This window comes from Tachypleus tridentatus, chromosome 7 (assembly GCF_004210375.1).
Source record: "Tachypleus tridentatus isolate NWPU-2018 chromosome 7, ASM421037v1, whole genome shotgun sequence".
Taxonomy (NCBI): domain Eukaryota; kingdom Metazoa; phylum Arthropoda; class Merostomata; order Xiphosura; family Limulidae; genus Tachypleus; species Tachypleus tridentatus.
In genome coordinates, this window is record NC_134831.1 from 61,122,007 (window position 1) to 61,146,343 (window position 24,337).

The 24,337-nt window shown below is 32.0% G+C and overlaps 1 protein-coding gene and 1 long non-coding RNA gene across 2 annotated transcripts in view; one reads left to right on the plus strand and one right to left on the minus strand.

Annotated features, from left to right (window-relative positions):
* The window catches only part of LOC143255783 (uncharacterized), a 29,420-nt gene extending 26,591 nt beyond the window's left edge, over nt 1–2,829 (minus strand). Inside the window, exon 1 of the long non-coding RNA XR_013030837.1 lies at nt 2,535–2,829. This is a non-coding gene — a long non-coding RNA (uncharacterized LOC143255783). The remainder of the gene's footprint in view (nt 1–2,534) is intronic.
* On the plus strand, nt 1,464–24,337 carry LOC143257683 (putative inorganic phosphate cotransporter). The gene is made up of 8 exons (XM_076516725.1): nt 1,464–1,538; nt 2,882–3,177; nt 3,711–3,904; nt 10,033–10,257; nt 13,325–13,478; nt 19,537–19,692; nt 21,375–21,460; nt 22,511–24,337. Exons 2-8 carry the CDS (start codon nt 3,018–3,020, stop codon nt 22,718–22,720), a joined length of 1,185 nt encoding a protein of 394 aa, XP_076372840.1. The 5' UTR covers nt 1,464–1,538; nt 2,882–3,017; the 3' UTR covers nt 22,721–24,337.

Below are 24,337 nucleotides of genomic sequence, written 5' to 3' on the forward strand. Positions count from 1 at the left end.
TTCATTTTTATACCTTCCTATTTTTCTAAAATGAAAATTTCATGTACTACTAACATAAAAACTTAAAATTGTCAGGTATTTTTTACTGTGGTATTGTGGTAATACAAACTTTTCAAAGTTTCTCCAGATATTGTGTATGCAGTGGCAACGTATAACGTTGGTTAATGAAACCATTAAAGTCCTTTCGCTTTAGTTACTCACGAAACTAAGTTGTTCAGTCAAAGGCTTTTGGAACGCAGAATACACGCTGTATAAAAACAAACAGTGATACTTTTCATATGCTGAACAATTGATAGTCAAAAAAACACTTTCAGTCACGTGGATAGCGAATGCGTCTTGAAAATAACAGTACTGTTGTTTTTAGTATATAATTCTACGAAATGGTATAAAATTTAGGTTATCAGGTTGATTTAGTTACATTTACTATCTCAAAGTTCTCCAGTAAACATGCTAAAACAATAATGTTTTAAACTTTGAGTGTTGTTTGTTTAAAATACCGATTGTTTCACTCGGGTTGGAAAGTGTCCAGTCTGTTTCTATACTTTGAATTCAATTTAAGTCGTAGAACGCAGAATTTGTTCCGTAAAAACTTTATAGCCGACTCTCATATTTTCCTGGCCCGGAATGGTCAGGTAGTGAAGGCACCTGACTAGTAATCTGAGAGTGGCGGGTCGAATCCCCGTCGCAATAAACATGCTCGTCCTTTCAGCCATGGGGACGTTATAATGTAACGATCAAAACCCATTATTCGTTGGTAAACGAGTAGCCGAAAAGTTGGCGGTGGGTGGTAATAACTAGTTGCCTTCCCTCTACTCTTACGCTGCCAAACTAGGAACGGCTATCGCAGGTAACCTTCGTGTAGTTGTGAGAGAAATTCGAAAAACAAACAAACATTATATTTTTCTTTATCTCCTAACTATAAAGGAAATCAGTGAACCTGAAAATATTACAATATGAGTTGTCTTTCGACAGTCAATTTTTGATGATTAAAATAAGCCATATACTTTTAGAATTTTTCAACTGATTCGATTGGCTGGATAAGCAAATTCCACTCAGTCCTCATTTGTATTGAATACAAATACCACTATTATACTTGTAAATTACAGGTTGAGATATAATGGAAATTTTTTTATAAAATATAAGTTCTAATAAAATTTTCTATAAAATGCACTCATATCAAAATATTTTCAAAAGCTCAAAAGAGAAAGAAATAATACATCTAACTTACTAATTATAAGTCCAGAACTAAATATATTTCTATATAAAATATGGAAACACTCTAACAAAGAGAATAAGTAAAATTCATGCTTTTATAACAGTGTCTCAAAAGGAAAATTCTAAACGTAAGTTTCAAGCAAACTCTTTTGAACTGACGTTAACTACAGTAAAATATACGTGAACATGTGATATATAGTTAATAAGGTTTTTTTTTTTTTTGTATTAGAACACTTCGATTCCAAGTTAAGAGGATGATAGACCACTTACACACAATCATTTTCCAAACAGTCTGGAAAGGCATTAATACTGCAGCATAACTTGTAATAAAATATTATGGTGTTTTAAAGGTTTTTTTACAAGCTCACAAAACAGATCTTTACAATAGTATTTTATGTAACTTTCTACCATCACAGACCTGTATAGGCGACTATATGTGATTTAATATATTTTAACGTTGAATTCTTATACAGCTGAATTTTTGTATGGATTATTTTTATAGTTTTTAATTTATGTGTTTTCAAAGTTACATTTTGTAGTTTGTTTTTTCAATGCATAATTTTTACTTGATAGCATTTAACAAAATGAGGATATATACATATATACCTCAGTCTTGACGGGTCGTATATTGATGGTTCGACATGGTCAGATGATTGAGGCACTCAACTTTTAATCTGAAGATAGCGGGTTCCAATCCTTGTCACACCAAACATGTTCGCCCTTTTAGCCGTGGGGACATTATTATGTGCGGTCAATCCCACTATTCGTTGGTGAAAGAGTAGCCCAAGAGTTACCGATGAGACGTTATAATGTGACGATCAATCCCACTATTCATAACCCAGAGTTGGCAGTGGTTAATAATGACCAGCTGCCTTCATGCAAGTTTCAAAATTATAAAGAAACCTAACCCTATTTATTACATGAGAATCACAACAAACTAACTTATTTTGTTCAAAAGAAACATCTGTAAATATAATTTAATCTAATCATTATTGCAATACATAGCACCGGGCATTGGGCAAGAGGAGATCAAGCTCCTGCCTTCCTTATGTGATGCCCCAATCTGCTTCTTTCTTCAGTCATAAAACAGTTTCAACAACTACTAAGAGATATGCCTGATTCCATGTTTAGCTTCCTGCAAATTACTAGGTTAAAATAAAATAGGTTTTAAAATGAGGGAAAGACAATAAATTAAAGTTATTTCCAATACAATTATAACTGTGATAGATCAGAAAGTGTTAATACGAATGAGTTCGCAGTTTAGTTTCAGGTTTTTAAAAACGTTTATGAAAACCGATTGAATTGTAATAAAATATGACCTGTGTACTTCTCATGTTTTTTTACCAGAGGTACCCAACAATCTTCATAGTGTCACCTAACACCAGCATTCCCTCAAACATAGCTTGTTTGAAAGGTGCCCGTTAATTGTCAGTGATCCCCTGTCACTTTACTATCCTCTACACGTTGCTGTAAACAGAACTTTATATTTAAACATCAGCTTTTCTATTATTCGTAGTGTGATATTTTAACAACAGTTACGATACTAACAAATTAACATTAACTATCGGTTCAATAGTTGCTCTTGTTACTTGAATGATTCTGAAAGATAAAGTACTCATGTTATCGTTAACACATTGTCTGATATCTGTCTTTGTTTTCTTTTTAGGGGGTGCTACGTAATGATGCTATCGCCCTATTTAGCTTACCTCGTGATTTACAACAAAAGCATACTTTATTTAGCTCAAACTGAAGGAACGATCAACGACTTTATAAAATACCTTATAGTATTAAAATAAATAATCATGACAGTTAAGATGAATTCTTTCGCTGAATCCCTGAATGAAACAACAAAATTACTGACACAACGAAACACTATAGGTACTGAAAAAAGATCCATAGAACCGACAGACGATGAGAAACAACCACTGATTTTAACAACAAACTCAAAAGCTTCATGTGGAGGTAAGACTTCTGTTAAAGTGCTTGTCAAAAAAACACAAGTCGTTTTAATTAATGTTTAATGGTGTGCATTTTAATGAATTATATCAATCAATTACTTCCATTTAGAGAAATTAGTTACATGTATTATTTTACTTATGAGAACGTGAAGTGACTTACAATATTCTATAAGTAATCGTTAACATTTATTTCTAATTTTCACCGATAGTATCACAATATTATGACAAAAGGTTTCATGACGTTTCTCTAATGTTACTATTCTTGTTTTAACTTTATTATATTGTACATCAGAAATATAAAATTGATATTATTATGTTTCTCAAGATTCATTGTCAAATTACACATTGCTAAATTATTTTTTAAACCTTTTCAACGGTCATAGATTCAATATTTTTCTTCACATTGATCCAACTGATTTGTTACGCAACATGCATTATTTGTCAAGGTTTGAAATAAAACTAAAAATAGATTGCAAAATCTTATCTATCTAAAGAATGATTTGTTATTTTTTAAATTACTCTTTTTCATATGTGAAGAATGTGTCCGTGCCCGATATGTCCTGGTCTTCCTGGGATTCATAAACTTTGTGAACAGCTATACAGTCAGAGTGAATTTGAATGTTGCCATAGTAGCTATGGTTAACTACACAGAGATTCACCATGACCAGCCATTGATAACTGAATGTCCAAATTCGGAAGGAGTCTTTAACTTTAACAGCACAATAGAAAAGGTAGTTTTTATTTTTTTAGGAAATCAAGTGTATGGTTCAATATTTAATTCAAAAATTGACAGGAAAACCTAGAAAATTTCGAAATCAATCTTATAAAAAAATAATACTAGTACTTGAACTTGTCAAATAAGTTAGCTTGTTTGTTTTTGGAATTTCGCACAAAGCTACTCGAGGGCTATATCCCTAATTTAGTAAATGTTGTATACAACTTGGGATTGATTCACGGCTAAATAGCGCGACGCGGGCCCGAACCCGCGACCCTCGAATTTGAGTCATTGTGTTAAGTTAGCATTTGTAAATGTTGTATACAACTTTTATTCATAAATATTTTACATTGTGTTAGTTGATAGTTTTTACCAGTGTTATGGTAAAAAGAAAACCACGTACAAAAGCTCTTAAACGTATTAACAATATGATATATAATTTGAAAATATTTATGCTCTTCCGATAAAGACTGTCGGTTTGGCATGGATAGGCGGTAAAGGCACTCGAATCGTAATCTGAGGGTCGCGGGTTCGTATCGCGTCACATCAAACATGCTCACCCTTTTAGCCGTGGGGGCATTATTATGTGCGGTCAATCCCACTATTCGCTGGTGAAAGAGTAGCCCAAGAGTTGACAGTGGGTGATGATTACTAGCTGCCTTCTCTCTAATCCAGTGGTTCTTAACCAGAGTTCAATCGAACCCCATGGATTCGGTGAGCCAGTTTCAGGTGTTCGGCGGTATCCATTCCGTTCACCCAACTCATATGATTCGTGACATCCACTTGGCCATCATTGGCTGATCAGATCACATCACTTGGCCTTAATATCTATGCTGCAGGGAACTTCTTGCGCTTAACAGTCGACTTGTGACTGTAGTAATCGTACGACATTTGTGATTTTTTTCCTAATCTTTCAATCCCTTCATACTAACTCAGTCGAGCAAAAACAGAAAGTAGTCGGACGAATTCGTACAATATGGATTCATGTGTATAACGGAATATGATGGGAGTCAGTGTCCTCAATGCATGATTTGCAATGCCAAGTTGAGCAATTGTAGTCTAGCACCAGCAAAACTAAGAGAACACTCCCTATAGCTGCATGGAGATAGGAAATACAAGAACACAACGCTTGCTGAATTCAAGGTAAAGAGAGCCAGGTTTGATGAAAAGGCTACTTTGCCTGTTCTCGGCTTTGTACCCATCGACAAACCGATCCTCACAGCATCGTACGAAGTTGCATAATTGATCGCAAAGCAGAGCAAACCATACATCATTAGTGAAGTACTCGTAAAACCAGCTGCGTTGAAGATGGCGAATGTCATGCTGAGAAAAGCTGCTGAAATTAAGTTATCCCAAATTTCTCTTTCAAATGACACCATCATCAGCAGAATAAATGACATGACCGATGACATCTTGGCTCAAGTAGTTGCAGATCTGATTTCAAGCCCAGCAAAATTCAGCCTTCAACTCGACGAGACCACTGGCGTTTTTAATCTAAGCCAGCTTGTTGTATTCGTGCGCTATGTGAAGAACGACGAGATAAAAGAAGATTTTTTTTTTATTTTGTAAGCCTCTTACAACAACAACTAAGGCAGTCGACGTGAAGAAACTTGTGGATGACTTCTTCAGAGACAATGATCTTTCGTGGGATATGGTTTCTGCAGTTTGTTTGGACGGAGCTCCAGTCATACTGAGACGAAACTCTAGTTTTGTTGCGCTGGTGAAAGCCGATGCATCACACATCATTATAACGCACTGTGTTCTGCACAGGCATGCGTTGGCAACAAAAACCTTGCCTTCAAAACTGGCAGAATAACTAAAAATTGTAGTGGAATGTGTGAACTTTGTGCGAATTAGTGCCCTGAAGCACCGCATCTTCAAAGATCTGTGTAATAAAATTGGCTCTAAATTCGAGGTACTTCTGTGCTATTCTAACGTTTGGTGGTTGTTCCGGGGAAAAATGCTGAATCGTGTTTTTGCCATGCGTGTGGAATTAGCCCTGTTTTTGCGAGAGCACCAACATTGTCATGTAGATTGCTTCGAAAAATCTGAGTTCATTCTCATTTCGGCGTACATGTCTGATATCTTCAATGCTCTCAATCATCTCAATCAATAGATGCAGGGAGGTGAAGTCAACATCATCGAAGCGGAAGAAAACCTGAAGGCTTTTCAAAAAAAGCTACCGTTATGGAAACGACGAACAGCGAATGATAACTTCGCAAACTTTCCTTTACTGGACGACTGTGTAAGTAAGATCGAAGATGTCTGAAATCGGAGACATTTCTGTACCCGGGGAACTGAAGCAAGCAATTGCCATGCACTTAGACGAGTTCGCAAAGTCTCTTGACGGATACTTCCCCATCAGAGAATCATATATCCAGCATGGGTGAGACAGTCGTTCACGTTTAGTGTTGCGACAGCAGATGTCAATGATGAATACCTCGACGAAATCATTGAACTTCAGCAGAGCCAGGTTCATCAGCAACTTTTCAGAACAGCAACGCTCTCAACGTTTTGGTGTCACCAAATCGTAGCGTACCCTCTTATTGCTAAGAAAGCCCTTGAGGTACTCATACCGTTTGTTACAACGTATCTTTTCGAGCAATTCTTTTCGAGGATAGTAGACATAAAAAACAAAGAAAAGGAACAGACTTTGTTCCGAAAATGATATGAGAGTGGCACTTGCCAAGGTGGAGCCGCGCATTTCTGAACTTGTCTCCAAAAGGCAACAACAAAAGTCACATTGATTTGCAGTAAATATTCATTGAGTTATGTTTTTGTTTTTGTGTGAAGTTCACGTTTTGGTGGTTTTGTTTTTTTAACACAGTGATATTGTGTGCAACTGATGCATGGTTCATTTTGTGCACTAATAAAATATCTACTGATAAAAATCATATTTTATTTTTCCAATTCCGAAGGGTTCAGTTAATGCAAGTACGAAACTTCCGGGGTTCAGTATCTCCAACAAGGTTAAGAACCACTGCTCTTGTTTAACACCAGTAAGTTAGAGAGGGCTGGCGCAGTTAGCCCTTGTGTCGCTTTGAACAAAATTCACAAACAAATAAAGAAAATTAAGTCTGTTTCTACAAATTCAAAACGGATTATTTACATGTAACAAAGTTAAAGAAAGGTACAGAAAAAAATAAAATCGGGAAGCACATGATAGAAGTTAACGGGATGATTGGATAAAAATGATAAATAATTAGGATCAGGATGATTTAGTAATGATGAGTTGATTCTAGAAATTTTACGTATAACACATAAATTTTGTGTTTGTAAGCCATTCATAATTATACACGTTAGTATTAATTAATATATCATTTTTCAGATGAAAATATTTTTTTTAATTTTATAACAATTACAAATATATTATACAAACATAGTTTCGTGCTTGAAATAAAAATCAATGAAGATAAGAGAATATGTTGTCATATTATAATTCATTTTATTGTTATGCTGAAGTGCCTCCTGATCTTGGATCAGTTCATAATACTGTAATATAAAATAAAATCTAAGAAAGGTAAAACGTAACTTACTAAAAAAAACGTATCTGAAGATGTCAGACCCAGAGGTAGTGGAATAGAGTAAAAGTAAATACCTTCCCGCAACTGACTAAAAACTTGTTGGTGGTTTTAAACATCAGATGTGTTATTAAATTCTTCTTTTCTTCAGTTTTTACTTATGAAGACTTAAGTAATATTCTCCATCTTGAACAACTGATATATGAAAATAAAATTAACTAGAAAATTGTATAAATTCTGCAGTTTATTTCTTAAAATAAAATTGGGAAGTTTAAAGAATGATGAGTCCTCTGGATCAAATAATATTTCCCCGAGAATTTTAAAGGAGGCCAAGAGCTAGATATACGAGCCACTTATCATAATATACAAGTGCCAACAGATTGTAAATTAGCTAATGTACTCCTATCTTTAACGGAATTAATATAGAAGTTTTCTCAGTAATTATAGGTCTGTTAGCCGTATGTCAGTTGTTGGAAAGTTTTGATAATATTCGTAAGACAAGGTTTTCTCTCAATGAAATCATGTTGACTATCTGATAAAATTGTAAAGTTTTTAAATGACTTTGCAAAGTATCTTCTATCAGACAGTCATCACGGTTTCACTAAGGGAAGGTATTGCCTTACAAATATTTTAAAATGCTTCGAAAATTTTACTGCATATGTGGATGAGGGTAAAGACGTAAATTTGGTGTATCTGGATTTTAAGAAAGCATTTGATAAAGTGCCACATAAAAGACTTGTAAAGAAACTTATCTCTGAAGAGTTGAGGGATAAGTTAACTAACTAAATGGAAGAGTGGCTTGATTGAAGAAGGCAGAGGGTTGTTATAAATGGAGTTAATTCAAACTAGATTAATGTTGCGATTGGTGTTGCTCAGAGCTCTGTCTTAGAACTGTTGCTCTTTTTGAATTACATTAATGACAGGGATGAAGGAATGGTCAATAAATGGTGTTGCTGACTGTGAAGAGGATGCTGCTGCTTTACAAAAGGATTAGTTATTGAATTTGGTGACTAAATGGCAGATGGGTTTTAGTTAAGATAAATGCAAGATATTGCGCGTGGTTATCACAATTTGAATTATAAATACAATTTGGATGGGAATAACCTTGACAGTGTTATGATCTTAGTATAATAGTTGATCAGTTCTTAAGTCCTCTAAACAGTGTGCTATTGCTAGTAGTAGGGCAAGTAAGATTTCAGAAATACTGAACACAGGTCTAAAGAGATTATAATGCCATTGGTTAGGCCACATTTGAAATGGAGGAGTTGTCATCTGATTGAAGTGCTTGAGATTGTAAAAGAAATGAATAATGTTTATATATCAGTGTTTTTCATACTTAAAGAATTAAAGAACTAAGGAACACAACTAAGACAGTTTTATTTTTCAAATAGAGAGGTTGACCTACAGAACGAGCTGTCTTCAGATATTGTAGAGGTAGTAAATTTGAGTTAGTTTGAAAGAAATGTGAGTAATAAAGGCTGAGTTTAATTAATTAATTTAATAAACTTAGTTTGGCTTAGAAGATGGGACAGCCAAGATGGACCAATAGGTCTCTTATTGTCCCTACATATTATGTTATGTTATGTTGAATGGGGCTTAAACCTGGCAATGTACAGTATCTTCACCACTGCGTGAGTCTTACTTCCACATCAACCTGTCATACTAAGATGCATTTTAAATTACTAACAGTGCAATTTGTATCTTTTAATACTGTATGTCTGTCCTTTATATGTAACACTCTTTGTTTGGAAATAAACACGTTTTCCTTATAAGTCTGAGAGAAATGAAGTTTGCTGTAACATTTTGCAACAAATAGTGTTTATGTTTGTGCTTTACCGTCATATTGTTTTGTAATTATAATAAAAATAGTTGATTACTTAATAACGAATGCTAAAAACTTTAACATAAGTACAAATTTTGGCAAAGTAGGAGCGATCTTCAGTCAAAACAGTTTTATTTTTCTGGCATGGTAGTAGGCATTTGAAACTGGTTCCCTTCGGATGTTGCGAAAACAGTAAATTTGAATGAGTTTAAGAAAAAGCTTGGTAACTATACGAATGACAAAGGCTGGGTTTAAGATTTTCCATTAAATTTACTTATTTAATAGTTTTAGTTCAGTTTAGAGGAAAGAACAGCTGAAGTGGACCAATAGGTTTCTTGTTGTCCCTGAACCGGTAGTTTAAACTTACACGATGTTAATAATCTGAAAAAGGAAAAAAATATTGATGCTATTCATAGCTGAATAATGTTCTCATATCATTAAAACTGTAGAAAAACTATTAGTACTAAATATTCAATTTGTTATGTTCGAGCATAAACGCTTATGTGTAATATTCTAATATTAAATATATACTATATGCTGTAAGCCAAAACAGAATTTGTTATTGGAATCTTTCTTAAATATTTCGGTGTTGATACGTTGGACTCAGACTTGTAACTGATACAACCAATACTACACATCTTACTAATACAGAGGTTATCCTATAATATCACCAAAAGAAAGCTCGAGTACCTGTTGTAATTGAAAATGAGACAGAAAAATGTTTAAAATGAATTTGTAGGTAAACCCTTCATGCAGTCAAAAACTCTTAATTTTCCTTCCATGATATTCCAGGAAGGGTAGTTTATCTGGGATGAATACACTCAAGGAATCATATTGGGGTGCTTCTATTTTGGCTACCTTATAACAAACCTGTTTGGAGGCACGCTAGCAAAGAGATTTGGTGATAAAAGAGTATTTGGTTTGGAAATTCTTCTTTCATCTGTACTAACGCTTCTGACACCTCTGTCACTACAGCTGCCTATTGGAGTTTTTATTGCAAAACGAATAGTAGAGGGTCTTGGTCAGGTAAGAACACATAACTTATTTAAAGTAAACAAATATTTTAAAATTTTGGAAATTAATGTTACTGACATGAATTATTTTGTTCCTTTTTAAGGAAGGAGAGTTTATCTAGGATGAGAACACTCAAGGAATCATCACAAGTTGCTTATATTCTAACAAACCTACTCAAGATCATTCTATCAAAGATATTCGGTAATATAATAATATTTGGTTAACAATTTTTTGACACCTGTACTGTGGATCATTACGGTTTATCACATTGAAGGTAATAGAGGGTTAGCTAGAGTTAGGGAAACACTCTTTAAATTCTGCAAACCTGAATTATACTAACTTTTAAGGCCAGCGTTCCGATTGAAACAAAACGTTTTTCCGCTCGAATTTTCCAGTGAGTTTAAAATTAATCTTAAGCATCACTTGTAACATACTTAATCATTTTATTTCCACATGTTTAGTTTTAAAACCACAGTTTAAACTGGCAATAATGAAATATAGATCCGGCGAATACAAAGTCTGCAAACCTGAATTACATACTAACGCTTAAAGGGGAATATTCCTATTGACACAGGCCGAGCATAGCTGTTGATTAGGGTGCTCTGCTCGCAGGTTCAAATGCTCCTCCAACCGAACATGCTCACCTTTTTTGCCGTGATGGCATTATAGTGTGACGGTTAATTCTACTATTCGTTGGTAAAAGTGCAGTTCCAAGAATTCGAGGTGGGTGGTAATGAGTAGCTGCCTTCCCTGTTGTTTTTCGCTCCGAAATTAGGGACGTCGAGCGCAGATCTTCATTGTGTTGCTTTGCGCGATATTTAAATAAAAACCAAACCTGTTGAAATAAAACGTTTGATTCGTGTTTTTTCGCGTGTCAATGGATCTATAATAAATCTTAAGCTTCAGCTGAATCAAATCTAAAGTTTTTTATATTCATGTACTTAGCTTTAAAACTTTAATTGTTCAACTGAAAGAAATGGGATTTAAATCCGCCATCCATTGTGACATTTAAACATGTATAACGACCTAAACACGGTATTTACGATTTTCTATGATAAGTGTTTTTACAGATAATTATTATTGGTACTAAACTCAACATAATCACCTCGAATATGACGTTTTATTTTTTCTGATTCTGGTATCTAAACCTATACATTTGCCTGATATCTGAACATACTGTCTCCCTGTAAGTAACTGGACAATTTTAAAATACAAATAAATTCTTTACATACAGTACCTGATTCTGATGTTCAGTTACAATTCTCGTCTATATATATGAATGTTATTATATATATAGTCGAGTTAAAGACACACAAATATACGGGTTTCAACTTAAACACTATCGACTGCTCAAAATAATGAATGACCAACAACTGAACATAAAAATATTGTTTTATTTATTTGATTAGCACTTTGCGACAACAAAACTTGAAGAAAAGAAATATAAAACTTGATAACCTATTTTATTCAAAACCAGAAACGGTGGCAAATAGTCTTGGTAGCTTTGTCATAAATATAAAATACAAAATAGTGCTCTTGGAAGTAATTACAGAATATAATAATATATTTCACTTTTATTTATACTGCAAGAAACACATGAGCAAAAGGAAAATTAAAAACAAATCGTAACTTCTTTCATTTTCAACGTATCAATAACATATAAATGTATTTGTTTCGTTCGTTGTACGTTTTAAAGATTTGTTAGTTTTTTTTTAATTTCGCGCAGAACTACATGAGTTAAACTTAAGAACATCTTCGAATTAGACATTTGCGAATATATATAATAAAAAGGGTATTCGTTCTTCCATGAGCGTTTTGAATTCAATGAAAAAACTTGACAAAAAATTGAAATACTTAAAAGCTGACGGAAAGACCGATGGTTTAACAAATAAGATCTTTCATCTAATGATACAATATAAAAATTATTTTGATCACAAAAAGTTACGAGAGCATAAATCCAAATGAATACTGCTAAATCACTTTTGGATAAACACAAAATATTACAAAGCTAGCTGAAGTATGCGCGTCCTCTAGACGGAAGTTATATAAATTGATGATTAATGAAATGTTAACTTAGAACATAAAAAATTGTTTTATTTATATGTAATTGTAGAAAGCGCCAAAACTCCCATAGACCCAATGAACCTCCATATGAAATTTGGTGAAGATCTATTCATACCGTGCGAAGTAGTTACATGGACGTACAACACACAGGATTATTATATTTATATATATTTTTGGGAAACAAGTGAAAAAACAACTGAATTTTGTTAATAGATTAATTGTTATGGTACATACTGTTAAAAGTTTCTTGAAATACGTATATAAAAGAAACATCGGAGTAGGAAAGGTTCTCATTTTAAATAAAAGAAGTAGTTGTATGAACTTATTCCATAATAAATATTGAAAGTATTCGAGCAATATATTAATTTAATTAATTTTTTTCATTACAAAGTGTAACCCGTAGTAAAATATATTTAATCAGTAAGTAAACTGAAAACGATACCATTAATTATATTAAACTCTTTGGCCTATTTGAACATAGGTGGTGTAAAAAGTGTTAATTTGTTAATATCTATTTTCAAAATCCTTTTATTTTCTGTTACATTTAATTTTGTTGAAGTTTTCTCCATACTCAGTATTTTTAATGAGTGGCACTAAAAATTGGAGTTAATGCGTTTAAATCAAAACACTTATTTGTGTCTTTCAATTTTTTTTTCTATTCTATTAACCTTGGTCGATTTTTTATCTCATCTTTCATTTTATAGGTAGCGTATTTTTCGTCGCTTTTTAACGAGTCTTTTATATCAGTACCTCCTACATGATTGTCAGAAAGTTCAAATTTAAATGTATCGTAATTTTGTTTTTGTAACTTATTGCGACATCTACATTTGTGTATGTGTTTCCTTTTCGAAATAATATGACTTAAACAAAAGCCGTAATGTCACGAACCAGTTAATGAAACATAAGTTGTTTTGTTACTTTTGGTGGAAGGAACTGTTTTCATGGAACCTTAGTTTTGATTTGAGAATTTATATTATTTTCCCAGGTCATAATGAACCAAGCTATGTAATCTTTATTGGCAAGATGGATTCCAAAATCTGAACTGAGTTTAGCGAGTACAATTGTCTACAACGGCGCTCAGATTGGCACTGTTGTCACAATGCCCTTGACTGGTGTATTGTCCAACTCTGATTTTCTTGGTGGCTGGCCATCTTCTTTCTACTTATTTGGTTAGTATGTTGTCTTTTAGGACACAATTTTTCTAAACTTATATTTATAATTTATCTTTTTTTTTTAATAAAGGTGCAATTTTCTCTCCCCAAAAAAAATCTCACATTGAGAAATTTCTGAGAGTTTTGAATAACGTAAAGTAACTACAATGCTGTAAATTATGAAAATCTGAGAAAGTGAAACGATTAAAAATTGCTGAAAGTGTAAAACAAAGTAACTGAAACACGAAATGGTCGCAATATGGGTCACATGTGATGTATTGTACAGAGAAATACGAAAGTATATCTTTTGATAAGATTAAAGATATATTATAAATAATTCTTAGAACAAATTTCCAGTGTATGTATTTTGCAAATGGATACTATTGGCAGGTGTGCAATACGCTATACTTGAATATGGGCAATGTATGTTTGTGTTTTACAAAAGTGGACAACATTACTATACTTTTGTAAGATTGTATATAGATTTCAATTCATTTCAACTTATCTTTATGTTTTTCATTTATATATTTAACTATATTTAATTGTTTTACAAAAGCGGATGTTTGTTTGGTTTTAATTTCGCGCAAAGCTACACGAGAGCCAGCCGTCCCTAATTAAGCAACGTACTATTTTACCAATAAATAGTGGAATTAATCGTCACATATAACGCCCTCGCGGCTGATAGGGTGATCACGTTTGATGTGGTGGGCATTCGACATCGCAACCCTCAGATTACAGGTCGAGCGCCCTAACCACCTGGACATGCCGGGCCACAAAGGTGGATGATGCTACCAAATAGAATGTATTACAAAGGTTCTCTAGGCGGATGGTATTACTTAGCAAATCATGTTATTATGGTTAATGCTGGTACAATAGAGAAACAGATTGTTTAGTAGGAGTCCATTGTAGTGTGTCTCAATGTGTTTTAACATGTGATTAATCAACAACATTGTAGTGTAGTTTCAATTATACATCTTAAAAAGGTACAAGTAAAACCATAATTGTGAAGAGAGCACTATTATAGCTAAACGTATTACATAGGTCTCTTTCTTTCTCACATACTATATTAATTCATTATATACAGGAGATAAGTGTTATAGAATAGCCAATAATTTACTTTACATACTCTTGCTATTATCTCTCCTGAAAGGATTTTCTCATACCTAATATTTCATTTTTATAACCATGAAACAATTAATTGTTCACATTTAACACACTGTAGTATGGTTTTTACTTCTATATCTAATTTTAGTGGCACACATTTTGCACTTCCTTACATTTTGTACTAAATCATTTATTGCTAATTTATTTCTATAATCAATATATGCTATAAAATATCTTAATCCTGAAAAAGGTGCTTATTTAAACCTCTAAGTAATATACAATAATTTCATTTTTTCATTTATAAGTTGATTTATTCCACTAAAGTTTAAAGGATCTATGTAAACAGGTAGGTTTAACCATAACTGTTCTTATCTTTTTATATGCATTTTCACAAATGTTTTTTTTTAATTTGTTCTGTTTGACCACTTACATGTTAGAAGAAGTATATACTGTATGTATTATTACATTGGGCTGTAAGATAGTATTTTACTAAGATGTTATAATAAATAGTATGTAAATGTCTTTTGAATGGTTATTAATATTTGTTTTGGTATATGTGATGCTTGTTAAGTCTGTGATTTAACTTAGATATATTAATGATAGCATGGTGAAACATTAGTTTTATATAATACTTCTCCAGTGGTGTAGTGGTATGTCTGCAGACTTACAATGATAGAAATATATAGTACACATAGCCCATGGTGTTGCTTTGTACCTAATTACAAGCAAACAAAAAATTATATAAGAAGTATAACTGGAGAGTTTTTTCAGTTATTCAAACATACTTGTTAGAAACTGAAATTCATAGAGTGTAATTTACCATAAAAGACTAGCTAGATGTATATTGGTCGGTATTTTATGAATTAAGATGAATAATATATTAATTTATCTTGTAATTTTGTTAATAAAGGTTTTTGCATGTATGATACGTAAGTCTGTGATGTTACATGTATTAATTATAAAATATTGGACTATGATGAAATATAACACAAGTTTTATATAAAAATATAAATGGAGATTTGTAACATATATCAAAAATACTTGTTAAAGATTGATATTCATGGGATATAATTCATCATAGAAAACTAAAGTAGACACATAATTATCTGAAATTTGATCTTTAGACTGACTTGTTACTAATGGTTAACATATCTGATGATCTTTCTGTAAAGAATACGTGAGAGATAATGCATCACTTGTTACAATAGCATTCCTTCAAAATCTAAGTAAATATCTGTTTGAAATGTAAGCTAGTTTTCCTGAGCTTACAAACTGAAATCTTACATGTATTTAACATGTAGTGTGAAAAATAATATTATTGGTACCACAGATAATAATGTTTGACTATAATGACATGTTTAAATCCTTTATTTATGTAGTAAATATCTTTAGTACGATGTCTCGTGATCAGTTAAGTGTTTGTTTTCACACAATGTTAGTCAAATGAATATTATAAACTTTAATAGAAATATTAATATGAACAAAACGTTGCATGAAAGGTAATTCAATAATTTGTAAGTTCAAGTCTATTAATATTGAAGTTTTCTGAAAATAAACAGTGAATATGTTGCATTTGCAAAACATGGAAGAATAATCACTTGATTTATAATTAAAACTTATTATAAAGTTATAAATAAAATATTATATTTTGCTCATATTTATAATAGAACCCATAATGACACTGCTTCTGTCTAAAGAGTTTTGACAGAAAACAAATTAGAGACAATATTATCTAGTGAAATTCCCGGTTAAAATCCGCAGTTACGATCACACCTTATTTGGTGATTATGATTGGGGTCGTTGTGCTGATGCTTGTTTTCTTTGATAATTTTTGTTAATACATAACATCTTGAAGATAACTGGTTGATCACATGATACCTAAGAGATAATATTTATTTGATGTTATTCATGAGTTTAATATGAGTTCAACGACACAGATAATAACCTTTATATTTCAATATTTGCTATTGTTGTTGTTTTTTTCTTGAAATAACAATGCTGCCTTGATAACAATAGTGATTGCAGTTCGTAGTGATTTAGTAATTTTATCAATAGCTGTGATATATTCCTAAAGAAGTGATACTAATTTTTTTAAGTTCCGACTAAAACTTATAGATTTAATAATGTTTGTTTATGATTCCAGGTGGAACCTGAAAGAAATATTTTATTTTATTCTATTCAAAGACACGCAAAACACTTATTGTCATACACAGGATTTCTTTTTATTCTACCAGAAAATTCTTTATCAGATTCAAAACCTCTTACTCTGGAAAAAAAATACATAAAACTATCCTCGTGAAAAACAGGTTTAGCAATATAAATACAAATGTCAAAGTCTTGCCTTGCAACTTGTTTATAGTCATAGAATATGAAAGTATAATTGAGAGCTATTTTTGTCTGAGTTGAAAAGGTATATTTCTATCTAAAGGGTTCAATGTTATTCGAGGAATGAACCTCTATTTATCGAGATCTGTCATGTATCCTCGAAGAATACAGCTTCCAAGCTTCCACTCTTGTTCTATTACAAAGTCCTTGTTTGAAATCTAGTTTTGTTGCACTATTATAATAAGTTCATTTATCCTAGAGCTAACATTAGTTAAGCCCGTATTAAGCACGGTTAATAATCGATAAAGAGACAGACTAAAACCGTAACATGTATATGTTTTGTTTTTTGCTTTAGTTTAGTTAAGACTAAACTTTATCATATACTTAATACTATAAATAAATAATTAATACGTTGTTGTACAAAACATCTATTATTATGAGATATTTATTTACATCTTTTACAACTGTTTACATCCATTGAAATGAAGAGTATGCACATTTCATTTTCAGGACACAAAAACTAAGTAATGTTATAAAATTATTTCAGGATAGATAGTTATAAGAGTATGCAGAAAATAAATTATTGGTTATTCTACAATTTTTATCTCATTGAAATAGTATATAACTAAATAAAGTTAGTATGTGTGATAAAAACTGACATATACAATACTTTATGCCATAATAGTTCTCCCATTAAAATAATGGCCTTACTTGCAACTTTTTAAAACATATAATTAAGTCTAGACTGTGTCAGAGCTTTACGTACGTAAGGTGGAATTCTTTTACAATTGGTGTCTGTGACATGTTGGCAATAAATTCGAACAATAGACGGACAGCACACGATCCACTTGCTTTAAACTAATAGCTTCAAAGCAAGTCAAACGTATGTACAAAAATTCTTTACACTATAGAATATCACAATTATATCTAAAACTCTAAATAATTCTCTTTTTTAGTCAAGAGTAAACATATGATGAATCAATTATTTAAAATCCTGTTGACAAAAAGAATTATTTTCATATGTTCTGTTGCTTGCTCTAATACTCTTGTTATGAAAACTAAATAATAATTAAATATTAAATCACGAATTAAACTAAATAATAACTCTTATATTTATATATCCAACAAACTACAATTAATGACTTAATCACACGTTGAGACACCCTACGATGAACTCGTCAACCTGTTGAACAATCCGTTTAAAGATACACCATCTGTTCTAGCAGCACTAATCTCAATACTACGATTTGCCTAGAAATACCATCCGCCTACAGTACCTTAGTGACACATTCCAGTTTTGTAAAATTTATGTAAAACAGTTAAATGTATAAATAAAACATATAACTAATTGTTTGTTCTAGAATTTCGCACAAAGCTACTCGAGGGCTATCTGTGCTAGTCGTCCCTAATTTAGCAGTGTAAGACTAGAGGGAAGGCAGCTAGTCATCACCACCCACCGCCAACTCTTGGGCTACTCTTTTACCAACGAAAAGTGGGATTGACCGTCACATTATAACGCCCTCACGGCTGGGAGGGCGAGCATGTTTAGCGCGACGCGGGCGCGAACCCGCGACCCTCGGATTATGAGTCGCACGCCTTACGCGCTTGGTCATGCCGGGCCCTAAACGAAGGTCACCTATAAGACATTTTATCTTTATAAAATATGTTAATTCTCTATTGTAATTGTTTTTATATGTAGATACGCTCAGTTTTGTATGATAAGCTATTTTAAAACAAAGTTTAATTTTATATTTTCTTTTATGTTCGGCTAATTTGATTTTGTTTAACAGAAATGTCAAGATAAAATACTATACCTATATCATAGTTTCCGTTATTTAGCAGATGTCAACAATCAGCTCTTCTTAGCTCCCTTATATTTTCAGCCAGTAACGCCACACACTATCAAATAATCTAACGCATTTAGCTTAATAACTTAATAGCAACTTTTAAATGAAGAAATGAAAAATAAATTAAAATAGCTAAGCATTATATTAGAAACCAGCCAAAACGTGTTACAGTAAATAAAACTAAGATAAGCGAAGCTAAAAATAAAGGAAAGATCTTAAGTGTTCTAAAAATACTGGAAATGATTATTCACACATTTTTGATATTTTTAATACTTCATACTATTATTAGTTTGAGGTTTCGAAGCATGTTTCAAAACCCTTTTAGTGTCTTTATTACATTTAGCTTGGTTATTTTGATTATAATTTAAATATTTGTGGCACTATTATTATTATTATTCATTTAATTTATTATTTACTGTTATCTATTATTTTGTCCTTTTATAAATACTACTTTTATTGTTTTATTTTTTCTTCTAGACTACTTATACCTCCTTGCTACTCGTCTTTGTAGTTAACAGTAGTAGCACGTGTTGTGGTAACTTATTTCAGATGTCAAACTTCCCAAACTGTATACAGACGGAACCTTTTAACGAGTTTTTCTTGGTTAATTGGCATTGATATAAAGAGATATATTACATTTTTTTAATCTACTGATCTCAATATTTTTCGATATTCGACCCATTTTTACTTAAATCTATCATTCGATTCACCATTTTACACTTTCTTCAAATTATATATAAATGTAACTTCAGTTTTAATGTATTAATTTTACAATATATTACAATTATTCTTTGTTTTAGGCTTTTACGGTTCAGCTCTGTGTTTATCTGCAGTGAATTTGGCTAATTGTGACCATGTTTTAGCCGTCACTATTTTGGCTTTAAGCATGGGGTTCAACGGGTTCATATTTCCCGGATTTTTTGTTGTGGGCGTTGACATGACTCCAAATTATGCTGGTAAGTCTGTCATCTTTTATCGTAATCATAAAGTCCTAACTGTCAGTTTATCTTTTTAGACTTGGTGTGGAAGTACAGCAAGAAAAACATTTCAATTACGTGTATGTAATCTCAGTTCACAGTTTGCAAATTAACCAAATACTGTTCTACACATGTAAAATAAACAAAAACGTTTGCTTCAGGTAAAGTTGTTTCTTGTTGTTTTACAAGCTCATTTCGTAAATTCTTGATGACGAGAAACCCACTTCAAATAAAAATGAATCTCATAACGGCTTGTATGGGTTTAACACTTTTACTAATAAAGAAGAGAATAACATTTCGACCTTCCTAGTTCATCTTCATACCAGCTGTTCTGAGATACATTTTTATTAAATTTTGTTTGTGTTGCACATTCGCTCAAATATACAGGCCGCACTAGCTGACAATAATTTTGAAGTGATCGACTAGAAGGATGACTGGAAGTTCACAACACCTATCGCCATCTCTTTGTTTACACCAATCGCATAATGGGATTTAACCCCCACTATTTTAATGCAGTAGCAGTGATAAAGTGCGAAGCGCGATTTTGAAACAATGGGACGCGAACTAGGAACATTGAATACCTAGTTGGACAAACTGACTACTAGTTTACACTCAGTTGTACAATTAAGTTTTTAAATTTATTTCTTATATTACATTTTTCAACACAGTAAATTATTCCACTATTCAGATAATTAAATAAAACACCTGTAAAAAGAAGAACATTACGTAACAACCAAGTAAAGCAGTGATTACCAAACTTCGCTCCTCCACGGACGATTTTATTTAGAATTACTAGAAGCGCACGACCCACCACTAACTTCTATGCTTATGGCAGAATGACATAAAGCTTTAAACAAACAGTGACTGTATTTACACTTCATTATCACATTAAAATGGTCAATATACAGTATTTCACAACTCGTCTCTCTATGGGACAGTGGTAAATTTACAGACTTTCAACGGTTAATTCGGGGTTTAATTCCTAGTCCTGAAGAAAGCAAATAGCCCAATATGGCTTTGCAATAAAAACGAACAGAGTTTTCTAACAGATCCCAAAAGGAAACGATTTAGAGAGAACGCCTCTTAAATCCAGTGAACATGGTTGAGAGAGAAAACATCTTAAATCCAGTGAACATGGTTGAGAGAGAAAACATTTTAAATCCAGTGAACATGGTTATTTCCAACTGTTGTAACTGTTAGTTTTTTTTTTTGTTAACTAACCAAACAATCTCAGTTTAAAACACATAACCATACCATGATTATCTTGAAATAAATTGTGTGAAATTTCGATATGTTGTTAATTATAACATAAAAAAATATAGAACAAATAAATGTAGAATATTCATACTGGTTTACTAACTTTGGTTTTACAGTATTGAGTCATTTGTCAAATATAATGACCGAAGAAGGTCGAAATGTTGTTCGCTCCTCTACATAGTGATTTCTCAACCCACACCAGCCGTTTTCACATGTATGTTTTTCTCTACAAATGGGTTTTCTCGTCATCACGGAGTCATTTGTCAATTCTTAAGAATGAACATGGAAAGAAACTATATACTACCATTATGATCTTCAGTCTGTTAACAAAAATGAGCAACTTGTTTTACAGATAAATTTTATTTCGTTTGACATAGAAGCACATGCAATATTTTTCTGTACAGGAGTTCTCATGGGACTTACGAACAGGATATCACAACTTAATGGATTCATTGTCCCTTATGTCGTTGGTAGCCTTACTCAAGGACAGGTAGGTCAAGCAATACTTACCCTAAGATGTACACAGTAGTTAGCTTAACTCAATATGCCAAGAGTTATTATGTTGTCCAGATTTCATAGTAAAGACTTAAGTGTAAAAAATAAATAAATAAATATTAGAAACCTAAATTGTTTTATAGATCTCTAACGCAGTTTTCAAATACTTCACAATTTTGTAAATATTATTTCCCTTTCCATTTGAAGAAACTAATTTTAAAATATCATGTTTTCTTCCTATAGAACGATATCATCACAAAGTGTTCATGTATACTTTAAAAATATCCAACATTAAGAAAAGCACGCAATACATATTAGAAAAGTAAAACCAATGTATAATTTGGTTAGAGTGATATTTTGTGGTAAAAAAGGATAAAACTGAAATTCAAGCATGGCACAAATTCAACATGAACATATCCTGATAATGATGACTATGAATAGGGTTTTGAATTTGTAATCTGAGAGAATCAGGTGCAATTTATACATTTGTGGTATATGTTTAAATACTGCGAAATACTGTTTAAAGGTTCGCGTAAACAGGGCTAGAAAATGAATGATTTTAATAGTGTTTATACTGATCCTTTATTAGGAAATGTTGTATACAGCATTATGTGTTGTAATGACCACAATCCAGTTACTCTTGTAAGTTCTGGGCGATTTACAAATTTTTATATAAATAAGAATTTCATAATTGTTCTGATCATGTGTGGTATTTTTGATACAAAGTGTTTCTTGGTTATGTGTAATAATAATGTGATGTCATCTGTTTGGTTTGATGGGTTTTCGTACTCTTGGATAAATTCTATAAAAGTTGTTTTGGGTATTTCTCAGGTAGGGACGTTTAGTAAGTGTGATTGTTAGTTATTTGTTTCATTTGCATTTAGTTGTTGTTACATAGTTGTTTTGTTTATTTTGTTTTATTTGGTGAGTGTACTGAACATGTGTATGCTCGAGTGGACTGTTTGCGTAAGGTTACTACAACTAAAGTAACGTTACTTATATTGACGAGTTTCTCTTTCCAACGTATTGTGATTTGTTTGTACAGCAAACCCTGCAACAGTGGAAGAAAGTATTCCCTATCGGAGCTGCAATTTACACTTTCTGTGGAACATTCTTTGTAATTTTTGGTTCGGCTGAGTTACAGCCATGGAATGATATTGGAAGTTCTAAGACTGAAGAACCAGCTTGTCCTATGTCAGTTGTTTCATCAAATACTCCCGAAAAACGTACTTCAGCAAAAAAAAACAATTCGTGATTATTTGAGACCTTACATACCTGGACAACTTGATTTAGTGAAACAATTCCATCATATTGTACTGGAACATGTTTTACTAGTTCGGTCAAGCATAGCTGTAGTATGCAGGTGGTGTAGATTATTGGTATTCTAATCTGATAAATAAATGAATAACAAATATAAAAATCTGTTCTGACCACCGGTAACGTTGGACATAAAACAAAGAAAAATGTTTTATTTGTGTTACTCAATAGTGTTTGATCTACATATATGATGTTTAATACATATAACTGCTTATAGAACAAAAATATGAATAAAAACAGTGTTTAATTGTCAAAATATATTTTCTGTATTGAAACTATTCAAAATAGGCGAGTCATCTTGAACGTCTAACAAGAAAAAATATTTAGTGTTTTATATTAAATTATGTTGTCGTATCTTAAATCTATTGCTACTTAAAACTTTGATTAAGGCCCGGCATGGCCAAGTGTGTTAAGGTGTTTGACTCGTAATCTAAGGTCTATTCATTGGTAAAAGAGTAGTAAAAAAATAGTCTAGTCTTACACTGCTAAATTAGAGACGGCTAGCGCAGGTAGCCCTCGAGTAGTTTTGCGCGAATTTCAAAATAACTAACTTTGATGAAAACAAAAAAAAAATTATGCCTATCGTATGCCATGCTATGTTGTAGCCTACAGGGTGCATAATTCTTTTCGTGATTTATAGCATAAGCACATTTTACTGACGTAACAGCAGTACAAACTGCAACGTTAGAGTCCCTTATGTGACAGGTCATTTTAGTGTTTAATGACTGATTAACAGACAAAACATTGCATAGTCTTTGGATTGGGTAAAACAGGTAACCACTACAAACGACTAGAACTCACTGCTTTGTTTTAGAATCTGAAAGATTTTATAAAACCTATTGGATGGGAATGAAAGAGGAGTAACTTATTCTTATAGGTTTAGTTTACGTTTTTTTGGACCAAAAGGAATCCATAGGCTCAACAGTTCACCATCTCAATCCAAAAAAGGGCTTGCCTTGAAATGTCTTTTTTATCAATGAAACCCTGCTCTTATAAAGTTCTCTGCACATTGCAGCTGAAATCCTTAATTATAAAAGTTATATACTAAGTGTGTGTATATATATATGACAATACATTGAAATATTAATCTATTATATATAAGTGAGTTCAAAGATCACTTACTCTTCAGATTATAATTTTCTTGAATATCTATAACAAAATCATTTCAATACCGTTTTTCAACTAAACAGAAATACTCTAAATTAAATATATATATTTTTCAAAAGTGAAAACACTTAATACTGTTATTATATAACTGTAATTTATTTATTCTCTTCTTTTATATTTCTTACTTACTTTATTGTTTCTTTTATGTATGTTTTAATATTAGTATTCATAGTCCCTCAATTCTTACTGACTTCCCACAACCAGTTACTTCTGTCATCTTACTTCTATCTATTTAAAATGGCACCAAAAATTTATAACATATTTTTCGAAAAATGATTTTTTATGTTTTACACATCCGAAAATGAAAAAACATGAATTTTAGAATTGTAATTTTTTTGAAAATATAATCCAGTTTTTTAACATATAAATTATGTAAATTTGTCCTAAA

Coding starts and splice junctions, on each gene's coding strand:
- LOC143257683 (XM_076516725.1), top strand. CDS start 3,018: ATGACAGTTAAGATGAATTCTTTCGCTGAATCCCTGAATGAAACAACA. Junction 3,905..10,032: donor TTAACAGCACAATAGAAAAG/GTAGTTTTTATT, acceptor CAGGAAGGGTAG/TTTATCTGGGATGAATACAC. Junction 19,693..21,374: donor CATGACTCCAAATTATGCTG/GTAAGTCTGTCA, acceptor TTTTCTGTACAG/GAGTTCTCATGGGACTTACG.